A 15,553-nucleotide genomic window follows, 5' to 3' on the forward strand; every position below is an offset into this window, starting at 1 on the left:
ATAATAATTATGTGCCATATACTTTATAATATTTCTCCTAATACAATTTTTCTTGAACCTAGATATGTCCACTGAAAATAAAACAAAACAAAACAAAAACAAATGTAAAAACCAAGATTATATCAATGACTGGTTGTAGTACTATGTATCATGATTGACAAAAAATATTGTAATGTATTTAACTTCCCCTAGACTGAGAAAAATGTCCACATTTCCCTGCATGCAGTGTCTTTTGTTTAGAAAAATCATATTTACTACCTCAGCAATGATTGACAGATGATATCACTGACAGCGTCTAGGTTTGAGTGGTCTCTGTGGGCATATTCATGTATTCAGACAAAAAAGAAAAGTGTAGGCGAATGTACGGCATGCACTTTACATCTAGCCTGCCTTTGGATTGCACAGGAAACCCAAACCCAGAGAAATGTGGATTGAATGAAAGCAGCAACATTAGCAGAACACATTAGTGAAAGAGGAAAATCGAACAATCGATGCAAAAGTTATGAAATCTTAAAGTTTTGATGTTGGAACCGCAGGATGAAGAGACTACTAAGTTTATGACATAGATGTGTGGACAACACTATATAAAGGAAATATAAAGAAAATTCAACACGCTTTCACTTTTTTAGCATAATGAAAGAGCACTTGACTAACCACTTTCAGAAAGCACAGGGAATAATTATTACCCTTAATATATGTCCCTATCAAATTGGGGGAATATGTAATTTTCATGAAAAATGAATTTTCGTGGAATTCCCTTTATAATTTCTAGGTGATTGTTGTCCACAATGATGTCATAACCTCTAGTAGTCTCCTCATCCAGCGGTTTCAACACCAAAACTTTAAAAATTCATAACTTTTGCATCGACTGTCCGATTTTCCTCAAACTTTCACTAATGTGTTCTACTACTGTTGCCGCTTTCACTCAATCCACATTTTTCTTTGGGTCTGGGTTTCCTTTAAGTACGTAGTGCCCAGTTTTGTTTTGTTTTATAGGAATCTGCAATTCTGTTGGCATGATCCAACTCCAGTAATTAAACTACACTTAAAGACATGGAGTGAAAGGTTGGTTTGCTACTTCTTCCCAAATAACCTTTCACTTAGTATTTGTCTGTTTAAATGTGTTCTGATTGTTTATGTTGTGTTTTGCTTTGGCAGGTTGGGGGGGGGGGAAGATTATCAATCTCAACTCTCACAGACCTTCACAGCTCACTTATCAATACATATGAAATTCACTCAAATCATAACATCCTGGAGAAATAGGTTTGATGTAGATAACTTTCATGATTTGATTTTAATATTTCTAGTTTACCATACAGGGTTACACACATATCATAATCATCTTAAATATCAGACGCGACATATCAATGAATTACCATGCTCGGGTATCACAATCTTCATTTTACACATAGTCCCATGCACTGAGCTTTGTGTATTAATACCTTCATCAGGGATCCTAGTTCAACCTTCATCCACATTACATATCCTATCAGAGTTATTCATGATGGATTGTTATCAGTAAAGGGAGCTTGAGACTATTGCAGTTTCACATTATAGGTCTTCTGGTAATGTGTCACTGGGAGGTGTTTTTTTTCTTCTTTTTCTCATGACAGGTAATTATCATTATTACCCACAGCAAGTTTCTAAATGCAAATCAATCCAAAATAATGCTAAAAACACCCCAAACAATAACTAAAATGGTAATCATTGAAAGGTACATACGTTATAATAATTTCATTTAGGTATTCTCACTATACTTGTAAACATATATGGCAGAATTCTATGCATTGGCATCCACAATATAAAACAAAAAAGCATGGAGATTAACAAGCAATAAAAAAAATAGTAAAGCATGTATTATGTCTGGATATTATGAATCTGAGTCTCTTGCATCTATAATGTATAGGCTAAGTTGGCTTCACAGCAGTCACTGGCAATTGCTCTCGCAATCTCTTCTGACTATCATGCACCCTCTTAAAAAAAAAAGAATAAAAGAAAAAGAAATAGATGCTTCATTGACCCAGAATACCATAAGCATCGTACAAGATGTGACGTTGTTCAAGCGTCATGAAGTGCTTGTGACATTACTGGCAACATTCTTACCGACAAGCCAAAGGGTAACAATGCAGTGGCAGACCCAGGGAGGACCGCACTGGGTGCACGCCTCCCCCCCTTTTATTTTTTGATGAAACAAAAGAAATAAAAAGGAAAAATGGGAGAGGGGTAAGTGCACCCCCCTTTAATCTTGTATAAACACGCTCCCTCTTTACAGAATACCTGGATCTGCCCCTGCAATGCCACTCTCTGTCACAAACACTGGATCACGTCGAACGTCGATGCTTAGGCTTCCTGTTCCACCTGCCGTACGAGTTGCTGCCAAGCCGGAAATACAATCTTTTATGTCCCTAAAATTCGGGCAAAATTCCGCTTAAGCATCGTGTCCACACGAGCGGAGAATGGGTGACTAACACATCATCACGCCACACTTTCTAAAATAGAGAGCCGCGTGATGTACAGCATAGAACATGTACATTGGAATGGGCTAGTACAAACCACTCCTAAATGACTTACAATGCATGCAGCGAACACGCATATCATCTATGAAAACTCTTGCCTTCTATCGGGCTGCTTATGAAATCCACACATTTATAACAATTGCAATTAAAAAGACTACAGTAGCTAATTCTATCCCCAGTAATTACTCTACGAGTGAACAGTCATTAATCTCATACCCAATGGGGTATATTTCCAGCAGGTTGAACATAGTATCTACGACTGACAAAAAAAGAGAAAAGAGTGCATGCTTCATAAGGGACTAAACTGAAGCAAAGCTATACAGTGAAAGGATACAGGATTTTGCTGACACACACAGCAGAAAATATATATGACATGGGTATGTTTTGTCAGCTTCCACTGATTCAACAAAAATGAATATAAAACATATACTTCATAGAATGTCTCAACTTCAGAGTATCTTCCCACTCCCTGTGCCCACACATTACAAAGAATGTTCAAAGGCAAATTTAAAAAAAAAAATCTTCAAGTTTTGCGACTTCAGAGCTCCCTACGCTACAAGAGCATCATCACACTGCCACACAAGACTTTAAACACACTCACAACTTGAATTGATACGGGTGGAAAGACACAAACTGGACAAGACTTCCTCTTGCAATCAAAACACAACAACAACACTCCTGAAATGATATCAAATGATACAAATATCCAGTGTCTGCCCCCACGACAAAGGTTGGAGAGCAATCGCTTCTAAGGAGATCAAACAAATTTTGTAATATCACAAAACTGATTCAACGAGTGCCTCGATCTCAATACACAGTGCGCGTGTACTGTGTTGTAAATAAGCATTTGGCATGAAGGAAATCCATGATGTACATATGCAGAATATCTGTCACAATGAAATAAAAACAGACACAGCAAGTAGTATATATGATGCAATAGGTAGACATATCATGACATGAATCACACTTCACTTTCATCATTCTGCCTAATGTCACACAAAAACATGCATTCAAAACAAAAGGATATTTTCCAATGATGATAGCATGGAGGGTTCTTCTATCCTCATACAGAAGAGTCTTTGAGCATGAAATGCTTAAGAATGTTTATGTATTTTCTCTGCACTTCCCTGGGTGGTGATGCTGTTACTATATATGATTCAAAACGTCATTCATGCGCAAACAAACCCCAGTCTACTATTCATTGCGAATACCATATACAAAGTTACATCAGTTTAAAGACACTATCACAATTAAAGATAATGAATTTACAAGTGCTCTAAAAAATGAAATATATAATTTTAATATAATTTGAAGGTTCTGAGTTGTCCTGTAATAATGAGTCTCACATCCAACGTCTTCAGATTTTCCAATAGTACAAACCTCAAATGCAATGTCATACATGTTGACTTAACTGAAGTTTTGCAAAGATCAAAACGGCGAAGAAGTGGGCTGCAATATACAACACCAGTAAATTGATTGTGACGGAATTGCTGTGAGTAAATTAACTTTCTACAATAATTATATCATGCAATTTTAGAATTCGGCTGGCCACTTGCTCTGAAACTTTTACTTAGAACCATATTCTGTGAAACAAACATGGCATATTTTGAATTTTCTGCATAAGCATGAAAGTCTTAGAACCTAACTCTGACTTTTGACTCTGATCTTCGTTAAATATTTCCCTGATTCAATCGTATCATTGCCCTCTTGGGCTTAATTATAAGAATGAAAAAAGCAAAACAAAACCTAAAATCCACAACCACCTCGGCTTATAAACACAGATAGACGAACCATCCAATCACATACTGCCTTCATCAGCACCCTCAGTACAGAGGCAAAAACATGGATTTTAGCATGTAAGGAGATGGCCAGAATACATAAACACACATACAAACAATGAATAAATGTCTTTTGAAAAAGTAGACAAAATAGAAGATAACAACATGCTATCAACCAATAATTGAACTTTTGCAAGATAAAAGTTGTCGCATTTTGGCATCTCTGGTATCTAAGATATAAAAATCACTCTATAAAATTTTTTAGCTGTGAGGTATTTACTGGGAGTAAACTATCTAGAGCTGTCACGCGTTGTATCTCAACCACACTATTTGCTAGGGATAGAGAGGATAGGTGCGATTGCAGAGGTGAACATGACAACACACAGGTTGTGAACCTGACAGCTGTTTTACAGACACAGCATACACTTGAAACAATCAAAAGAACTATCCATCACATAGTTGAACAAATCGTCTCCGAGTACAAAAGAGATGTCTCGATGGTCTTCCGTGATTTTAATGCAGCATTATAGATAGAGGGAGCTTTTCAAATTCTTCTTGGAAAAAAAAACATCAACTGCCAAGCAGTGAAAAATGGAATGCAGTTTCCATCGTAGGTAACCTAAAAAGGTCTAAAGACACATCGACTAGTGCAGAGACAGCAGCCTCACTATAAGATGGAGCGGCCCTGGAGGGGGGAAAAAACTGACTACTATTTTGTATGTTATGTCTTTTGCTATCAACTTACTGGGAAATGTTCTATGAGGGCCCTACTGGGGTGGCTATATCATGCTCTCTTTCCATGACCGCCACCACTGTAATTTGAACAACTTTGTAATACATATTAGTTTAGATATTCAATCTAATGGGTGATGATGAACTACGAATTAATGTTTTATTGTTGCTACTCGTAAAGAGGAAATTCTAATTACCAAATTAAAACTAATCTAATTTGCGCATCATCATACATCTTTGCCCTATGATATTCATCTGCACAACCATCAGATGGTTATGGAATTACGATACGGTCAAGAAAACACAGAGAGCACAAATTACTGAGACGTCACATTCCTGACTAGCGATGTCACTCTGACTAAGAAATAAACTCACCAAAATCATGCACTACACTCTTCCTAATTCCATGACTGGAATTATATTCTTGTACAGTCATCTAGTTCTCCTCATCACAGCATGCAAAGAAGAATAAGGACGTCGCAGTTTCGGAGGATACTTGTCTCTTTCCAGCGTTTTTCCACGAAAAGGGTTACACTGATAGCACTCCATGATTCTTGCAGAAGTCACGCTGAAAATGCTGCATACAGGGGGTTGAACATCCCAAGCAGGCACAAATGAAGAGGCTTTCTCATAAACCCAACTCGGGTATGCAGACTTCTGAAAGAAATCACTTGCTTTCTTTGTTTCTTGCATAGATTGGACTTTCTCATTCCTCACCATAATTTCACAGAAAATGTCAAGTTAGTGACCAAGGGCACGTTCAGCGAAGAGCTTCATCGCTTTCGATCTACCACCTCAATTCAAGCAAATCAGAGTTGCTTTAATAGAGTGCACAACTCCTGATCCAAAACCAGTCACACATCAGTCACATACTGAACAAGATCCATAACTCATCCACGTCCTCAAAAGTGAATGGGCCATCAATCAAGACAAAATATAGTACTTTTAATCACAGCATCAACTGCAGCTGCATGTAGATATGGAATCAGCAACATAGAGAAGTTTCTAAGTCTACCAAATTAACACAGTTTCTGAAGATGCATGACATCTCTCTCCCCCTTCCCCACTTAACACCGACAAATACACAGTTCATGTCGGTAATACAGAATATTTTCACCCAGCATAGTACTACGAAGGCAACCTCTTGCAAGTTGAAATACCCAGTCTACACAAAAACTCAATAAGAGCGCTGTATAGAGTGTAACAGCCGTGTCTCAAGAATGCACACAGTTGACATGGATAATCACATGTGCACACGGTCAGAGCCGTTCTCCTGCCCCCCAAACATAAACGCTCCATGCTAGGCTTATGGTACTTGCGTGGCCATTGCACAAGACACACTCACCAAATTCTGCATGACATGATTTCGGGGGTGGGGGTGGGTGGGGAGGGAAACCTTCCTGTACCAGGCAGTCCGCAGCATGTTGGACCACAACACACAGACTGCCTGAATGCACAGTCAACCAGGGAGTGTCATGTAGGAAGTGCACACAGTGAACAGGTCTGTGCATGGGTCTCTCTTGTAGCAATATCTTGCTCATGGTGAACTTGAGCGCGATGCGACACATTACCAAGGCCACGTAAAAGTCGGGTCATATCCTTCTACTACTGCAGAGAATCATATGCATCATTATAGCTGTGATGTGAGTAGCAACATTCTTTTCCACACATGACACACAGACAAACAGACAATTTCCAGGGACCAAACCCACAAAGGTAGTGTGAAAATGAAACAGAGGATGAAGTTCCAGTCTGTGACTATTAAAAACAACCACAAACAACCATCGACTAGATCAACCGCTTTATCTCGCATGTGCCCATGTCAGCGTGCATTCATAGTTGGAGGTCTGTTGGCACAGGCCTACGCAATGTGTCACCCACGAAGTTGCATAATCTCTGGGTCCCCCGTTTAAACTACCCTCCTGAATTTCAGCCTACGGCGCACTGTTGTGGCTTCCTTAATCTCTCTTCGGATGAGACAAGAAAGAGGTGTGACGAATGGAAGCGGTTTATGTATGGACTGGTGCCACCAGCATCCTCAGCTTTGGGTCAGGATCTGTAGTTACTCTGGGATAGCATGAGAGAAGTTAACATTCACTCACACACAGGAGAGTGCAAACTTTAAGAAACATGTCTATTCCAAACAGCTTTGCAGATCACTAGCTTCATCCGTCTGTAATAATCAAAGCTAAAATACAGACATGAGGTATTTTGACATACACTTATGATAATAAAGAAAAAAAGAATCATCCCCATTTACTTGAGAAACTTTTAAATGTGTGTGTGCTTTTTTTTTCCTGTTATCCCTTTGTAGGAAGTATTTAATGTATCTTGATATGCAACAGCATGAGACACACATTCTCTTCACATGGAAGAATTGAAGGCAGAATTGAGTACTACACTGTTTATAGTATATGAACTCAAATATTTGTCTAATTTCCAATGAGGAAGAGTAACAGAATATCTGAGTTGCTACAGTGTCTGCGAGCTTCACATTAATGACTTGTGGAATGGTTTAACACAAGCTTAGACAAACTATGGTATCAGTGAAAGCTTTCCAGGGTGAAAACTTTGAAGGATAAGTACAAATCACATTGAAAATCTTTCTTTAAAGAAGAAAACAAATACGAGGATATGTGCAAAACTTTTTCTGATGTTGAATAAGTGGACTTTGAAAAAGAGTTATCACAAAAAATAATCTCATGAATTCAATCACAAATTGTTTCTGCACTCTTCATCTACTGCAACCTCCATACCCTTGTATTGAGATCCAAATGGTCTTTGAATTTAGTGTATTACTGCACTACAAAGTCAAGCTATTTGAAGATTATCAGTGATCTTGAAATGAGTATTCTGATGTTTGGTTTTTATCTCATCACAAGATACATAAGCTTGAGCGTATCCATCAGCTGCAACATCGCAAATGACCCCAAACCCGACATGACCTTTTTGGCTGCATCTTTGAACATAACGGAAAGGAGTACGGACGGCTGGTAGTAATATTATCCCTTGAAACATCTCCCGACTACAACACTACTCTAACAACATGTACACACATATATATATATATGAAATACCCATCGCCCCACTATGCAAATTGTATAAGCACCTGCCATTCTGAAAATCTCAAAAAAAGTGTTACATGACTGCTCAAATATACATTTACGAACCATTCCTTTACTAATACAAAAAGACAAACACTAGATCTCATGTACACACATACATTTATACATTTCTCACAATGACCCTCGGTACAGCAGATCAATCTCAAGACCTCGACATCTTGAGTACAGCAAATCCCCACCATTAAGTCCCAGCCTATCTGGAACTGTCCTCAACTCTCCTACAATAATGGCATCCTCTGCACTTTACAAACTTGGAAAGTTAACCCTAAAAAGACTGGGCTATTTTGGTAGCTCGAAAGACTGGGGGGGGGGCCTAAAGGGCCCCCCCTTAAGATCTCGGCCGTGGATCGCGCGATCGCCGCGAAAATTTGCACAATGATAGTGTGCGATGTAATCTACAAGATCGTATATTTAAATTTTCCAAAATAGTCTTCTTTTATTTTATTTTGATTAATTATGCTAATTTATGCGAGAAATCAGACTCTTTGATCTAAATCAGTAAATAAAGCTCCAAAAGTGCTCATTTTTGGTCTAATTATTCTTTGTGGCATTCTTAGCAAATGCACTTGAAAAAAAATTCGGTATCAAAATTAATTTCTTATTTATTTTATTGTTTCATGAATTTCTTATGTATTTCTTTGTTTTTTTCGACCTTTTGTTTTTGTTGTTTTTTTAACAAAATTTGTGGCAGACACTTTTTGAAGCATAATACTCCTAAAAGAAATTAATTTTAGCCATCGAGAGTAAAAATAAGCATATTTATATGAACCATGTGAAAAAACTCAATTTGCATTGACTTTGTACACAAAATCACATTTTTGAGCCATTTTCGGCCTCATATGCATGTACAAAATGTTATGTTACTTCAGAACCGTACCCCCGGGCGTCACAAATTTGGTGTCAAAATGTGCGGGAAACTTGAAAGAAAAAAGTCATAGAGCATCGCGGCGAGAGCATTGCGTGTTGCAGAGTAATCGCGCGGAATGTCGAGGGGGGGGGCCTTCTAGGCCCCCCCCCAGTCTTTTTAGGGTTAAAGGTCACCAAACAGCAGGATTCAAGTTGTCCCATTGAAGACTAGTCCAAGTATACTCGGGCAGGTGTCTATGGGGAATGCATGTTTAAGAATTCAACACTCTTTTTTTTCCCCCCATCCATTGAAGACGGGATGAAAAATCATCCCGTCCTCAATGGGTTAAAGAAGTAAAAGTGGAGGAGAGAGAGAGAGAAGAGGGTCCATCGGGCAAATTGTACTAAGTGACTCGAGTCCTCCATCGCATCTAGTCATTGACAACACCAAGTCAAAGAATGTGAGGAGGTATACTACGAGTTATATTCCCCATACTAATAGATGGGCTTAATGAGATGTTGTTGTACAATACATAGTCATAATGATAATCACAACGGTTACAAGTACACATATTATATAACAGGTTTGCTCCTTTATCTGCAATCTGCCAAACTGTATAATTGACAGTATGTCAAATTCTCTCATGATTCCAGGAGTCATTTCAGTGATCACGGCACGATGCCAGCAAAAAATGCATTGCTGCCTGCCAAATTGTTATCATTTACTTCTCCTAGTTTAGTTTCTACAACTCCCCTTTTTGTAATGCAGGGGAAAAAACAACATTAAAATGATGTACAGAACAAAAACTTTGGCAGAACTGGCATCCTAACTTTATAATGCATTAAAATCTCATGCATACCTTTTGTATATCCTACAAAAGGGATTCGCATACAATGTGTGGTATCACCTCGTCAGAGGTTTTCCCCACACTTATTATGACACTCTCCTGATTGAATTATGCAATCTGCTGGATTGCTTGTCACCATACGAGTACATGACAAGCATATGCATCTTTGAATGTTTAAACTGACCAGGTTACCATCTGCCTCTAACTGCTGCCTCTAACTGCTGCCTACAAAACAAAACAAGACAAAAAAAAATATCCAAAGGCTTGGAAGAAGACTAGGAACACTCAGCAGGGTGTCTCTTCTTGAGGCCGTTGCCATTCATGGCTGCCGTCTCTTTCACAACACTGTCATGGCGTAAGAGAAAAAGAGAAGGGATACACATTTTAGTATAAACTCAAGGGCATGAAGGACCCACTATACGAAAGCATGTTAACTTCAGCAAATGTAGAAAAATCCCTTCAAAATGTAATAAAGCCTTCCAAAAATGATATACAAATGATCCTAAAACTGTTCCAAACCACATCAGTGATTGTATACAGTAAATTGAGTCTCTAATGAGTTGGAAAGCGCCTATAAAGTGCCAAACGACAAAACGAGCTGCACTCAGAGAGTCCTATTAATATCTGAATTACCATTCCTAGAGGGGAAACCTGATTCAACTTGGGAGCACTTGAAATAGAATCAGTGAGAACACGGGGAAATCATCATTTGGTTACACTTGAAAGATAACATGAACATAATTAGAAAAACAAAAATATAAAAATGAATTCAGTCCTTGGGGAGTTCTGTTGTATTATATGTGACACACTTGACTTCAAAAAGCTTCTCGAAGCAAAGGTTTAAACATTAAATATTCTCTCAAAATTTCATTTGTGTTGGATATCAGTGACACGTGATACATCACCAACAGCACGTAATGCATACTTATATAAATGTACATGTCCCAAGAGTCCATCTCCGACTGGTAATAACCTTTCAGCGTGTATCATTACAACAATAAAAAGGAAGTTTTGCTCATGTTTGGGTCACACGGGCACGGGCAACTTTGTTAACTACAAGTACACATTTAAAAAAAAAACAAAAAAATCAAACATAGCCCAAGGTATTCTAAAGAGTGAGTCAATTTTGTGATACCCAAAGAATACTATAGGGATCGAATAGATTTGGTTTAGACCTAACTTCATGTTTCTAAAATTTTTAGGGAGATAACCAGAAACCTCTAATGAAATATGAAAGAGAATGTAATTCCAAGAGGAATTCATCATTTATTTGATGAAAATTGATAATAATTCAAATTCATGAAATTCTTCAGTCGTGAGGTTTTTTATGCAACTGATTGACGAATTGCCCTTCATTGACGTTAATAAGAACTGAATTGATCAGTGTTTTAGTGGTAGCCATGATAAAAGAAATCATGGGCGTACATACTCGAGCAGGATTCGAACCTATGACCTTTTGATCTCCAGACAGGCATCATCTCCACCAGACCACCACTTGCTGTCAGGCAGGAGCTCGGTGGTCTAGTGGAGATGACGCCTGTCTGGAGATCAGGAGGTCGTAGGTTCGATCCTGTTCGAGTACGTACGCCCATGATTTCTTTTATCATGGCTACTACTAAAACACTGATCAATTCAGTTCTTATTTATGTCGATGTAGGGCAATTTGTTAATCAGTTGCATCAAAAACACCTCGACGGAAGAATTTCATGTGTTTGAATAACCCTACGACTGCAACAAAAAACGCACCCATTTGTGACAGGCTCTGGGGCTTCGTGTGTGGGGCCGTTCGGGACGCTCTTCGCCTTGATCTCTGTGGCCTCGTCATCCTTGTTGTCCTCACGAATGTCCTCCATCTCTTCCAGCTGCTTTGTGAAGATCTTGTACAAGAAGATGGCGATGTACTGCAAAGCAAAGCACAAGAAGGAATCGTTAAGGTAGGGACGTACACCAGTGTACATCAGATGCATGCCCCTGCTGCTTCAGGGAAAATAGTGCAACTCTGACAAAACTTATGTTTCAGAATGAAGGACCTCTTCTACCGATTTTTCTTACTGCTTCTACTTGTTTTGCTGTATTAAAGGGACTGTACAGTACTGGTTGAGGTGAGGCTTCAGGTCTATAACATTTTTTTTGTGAGATAATGAGAAACCTGTTATGCAATATGGAAGAGTGTGTAATTTCAAGAATGATTAAATGTTTATTAGATGAAAATTGGCCTTGAAATGGCTGAGATATCCAAAAAGGCGATCCGAATAACATTGACAGCCCACAACTTTTATTAGGATCTCTTTGTTTTTCCTTGTTTTATTAGATATCTCAGTCATTTCAAAATCGATTTTCATCAAATAAACTTTGGATTCCCCTTAGAATTGTACGCTGTTTAACATTTCATAGAGTGGTTTCTAAATATTTCACAAAACGTTACAAGCTGAATCCTCACCTCAACCAGTAATGCACAGTCCCTTTAACAGACAAGCTAAATATCAGATGCATTATTGGGGACTCAGGAATTGACATAGATTTTATGCACCAGGTAAACTCAGATGGTACAGGCATGTGGAATGCGCCAAATATCATTGTATCATAAAGTGGGTTCAAGAATACAGCCTATCAGAAGTGCAAAATTGAGTCACATGTGTGCTCTTTATTTTACTAACATGCACGGGTGTGCAAAATGTGTGCAGCTAAAACGGATAACTGCACGGCATGTTATCCTTTGGCATTTTACCAATTACTTTGTGCATACGTTACATGTGCAGCTAGCTGTGCGAGAAGCTTAAACCCAAAACAATGTCTTTGATTCACATGGTCATTTGCATGGCCAATTGTATCGAAATTCAAAGTTTTACCACAGTCATGTGTATGCCAATTCCCAGGTCTGGAAGACATGGGAGACCAAGGAAGATTTTGTCTGAATGCATCAGGGCCAACATGAAAATGTGGATACCTAACTTGCACTAACCCATGAAAGGGAGTTGCACAGAGAGTGGGTAATACACACTCAAGCCACCTGCTGCCAACCCAAGAATGTGGGACACCCGCAGCAGATGTAAACTAAAATCCAGATATTGCGGTATGAGCCACACATATCAAAATATTTGATACAATCAGTCTTTAGACCAAAACTGATCACACAGCCAGAAGTACCAAAGTAATTGGTTGGTTTGCATTTTTTCCAGTGGTTGCTTATCTTGTCAAAGGGGGAATAATTTTATTCTACTTCTGAAGACTGATGACCTGACAACAAACCAGTCTTGGTGATGGCAAGAATTAATATTCTCTCAATATTACTTAATATGCATATCTATGTGTATCTTCACTATGATTCATAACACTTTGTACCACCGTGTACACTGTTTATGGACCATAAAGTTACATTGCAGTTTTGCAAGAGAATGATGCCATAAACTTTTGGGTTCTTTCAGAGAGCCTACTGTGCAATTATTTTAATATCTGTCTGTTTCATCGTTTTTCCCCCCACTGTTTTCAAAGCACACATGGATAACACCCATTCCCAGCACCTCCAGCCGATTCTAAAACTCACCACAAACCAGTAGATGTCGAGGCACATGAGCAGCCACATCATGGAGTTGCACTCGATGCCAAAGGGCAGGTGATCGTGGTAGTACACTTTGGCCGTTGCCGGTAGAACATTGTACAACACTTTCATAGGGAATAGGTACATCCTCATCAAAATCCTGTGATATTGGGGGGTGGGGGGGGGGGGGGGGACATGGGGAGAAGGGAGTAAGGGATTTCAAGGAATAGAGAGGCAGAAATGGTACTGAAGTAATATTTGGTATTGCACCAACAGTGGACTGTAACATCTGTATTGTACTTTATGGTTAATGTACAAGATGTCACACATGAAACTAGGATTTTCAGCATACCAACAACAACTAATCTACTATGTCATAATCATTATGTCTTTATTCTCTTTTAATCTGGTTTCATACAGCACATAATTGTATGACTATAAAACCTATGAGAATGACACTCTTTTTCCTGATATACTATAAATGACGTGCAGTAGCAGAATTTCATCAAAATGCAAAGGGATCTGACACTTTGGGACATTAGGGAAAAGGGTTCTAAGAGTACAGCTGGTCTACTTATCCAACCTTAGAATATTTTGACAAAAGGTATCTTTAATTCCAACAAGACAGGACAGTATCTTAAAACCTTTCCAAGATTGTTGAAATTCAGCACAGTAGGTGACAAGATGGGGAATGAATTAATTCATTGGCTCCTGCAGATTCCATGACAAATGATCAATCCCATTTACAGCACTCATGCAAAAGGATTGTAGTTCTCTTATACAGACCACAGAGAATGGCCAAAGGAAAAGGTAAGGGTAACTGATTCAAAATATCATGGACAAAGGCTCTCCTGTGACCAAACAAGATTTCTTCAACTTTATTTTACAAGACCAGGGGCCCGTTGCACAAAAGTTACTATTATGGTAACTTTGCTATCCAATGGTAACTTCCATAGAATTCTTGATTTTGATTGGCTGTTGAGTATTGTTGCCATGGTAGTTACCATTGGATGGCAAAGTTACCACAATAGTAAGTTTTATGCAACAGGCCCCTGAAATGTCGCTATGGCAACTGGTATGGCTCTGTCATCTCGCATCATTCCCGAATTAGGTCTTCAGTACATACTGCCAATGTGAGATAACAAGATCACATGATTGACCCCATGGCCCAGAAATTCCACAGATACATGAAGATACAGTCAGGCATTGCAGAGATATAGAAGGAAATAGTGGAGTTTTACCACTTGACCTGATCTTTGACCTTGGGCATGTGCACCAAAAAGTGGACAGACACAACTTTGTCCACTCATACATGCATATGCCATGTTTCATTTGGATAACTCAAGTGGTTCATATGTTGTGTCACCCACTAAATCAGTTACAGACAGACAGACAGACAGACAACCAGAAAACATAATGCTTCCAGCTACACATCGTGGCAGAGCCTTTTTTACAATTACTATTATTCTTTTAAAGCCTTGCAAATAAGAAAGGAATTGATGTGGCATAGTGTCAGGGTCAGACGGCTTTTTGGACCAAAGACAGTATTACCATGATGATTAACCTCAAACATGTATAAACACACAGTGGCTCGGCATCCTACTTACCATGACAAAGTGAAGACTGCGAAGCTTGCATTGGCGATGTATTCATGGATCATGTACTTCTTGCCACCGCGATCCTTGAAGTATACATTGCACTTAGAAAACTCTAAGAAGATGTCGTTGAAGTCATGGTATAAGACTACCATTAGTCCTATATAGTGGTATCTGGGAAATAGATGGACAATACACAGGTATTAGTTGGTTTCATGAAGCATATGTTCATTCATTTGGAAGGGGACATACAGAATGATCAATCAGAAAGGCTTGAATTATTGCTCCTTGAGGGAGGTTCAAGAGTCAAGAAATGAAGCTGAGGGACTTTAGAACCTCCCCAAAAATAGCATTTCAAATCCTAAAGTATGACTTTTGCTTTGATGCATCTTTCTGGTCAATTAATAGCAGCTTTTGTTTGGCGAGATGGTTTGTACATCTGGAACCTCTTGATGTCAAGCATCAGGCTCTTGAAGAAGGCTGGGCCTCATTGCATGAAACTTTGCATTGCAAATTATTGCAACATAGATCACATGCATAAATCAAACAAAATTTACAATCGATTGCAAATTTTG

General features: G+C 38.7%; 1 protein-coding gene across 1 annotated transcript in view; it reads right to left on the reverse strand.

The window, feature by feature from the left end:
• Positions 1-9,195: 9,195 nt before the first annotated feature.
• The window catches only part of LOC139723786 (ceramide synthase 1-like), a 28,645-nt gene continuing 22,287 nt past the window's right edge, over positions 9,196-15,553 (reverse strand). The window contains exons 4-7 of the mRNA XM_071634994.1: positions 14,991-15,152; positions 13,390-13,543; positions 11,592-11,746; positions 9,196-10,190 (exon numbers count right to left, since the gene is read on the reverse strand). Of these exons, the coding sequence (XP_071491095.1) occupies positions 10,121-10,190; positions 11,592-11,746; positions 13,390-13,543; positions 14,991-15,152 (541 nt within the window). The 3' untranslated portion in view covers positions 9,196-10,120. The remainder of the gene's footprint in view (positions 10,191-11,591; positions 11,747-13,389; positions 13,544-14,990; positions 15,153-15,553) is intronic.

The sequence above is a fragment of the Diadema antillarum genome, unplaced genomic scaffold (genome assembly GCF_040938485.1).
Source record: "Diadema antillarum isolate AM-2024a unplaced genomic scaffold, OU_Dant_1.0 scf00000200, whole genome shotgun sequence".
NCBI lineage: Eukaryota > Metazoa > Echinodermata > Echinoidea > Diadematoida > Diadematidae > Diadema > Diadema antillarum.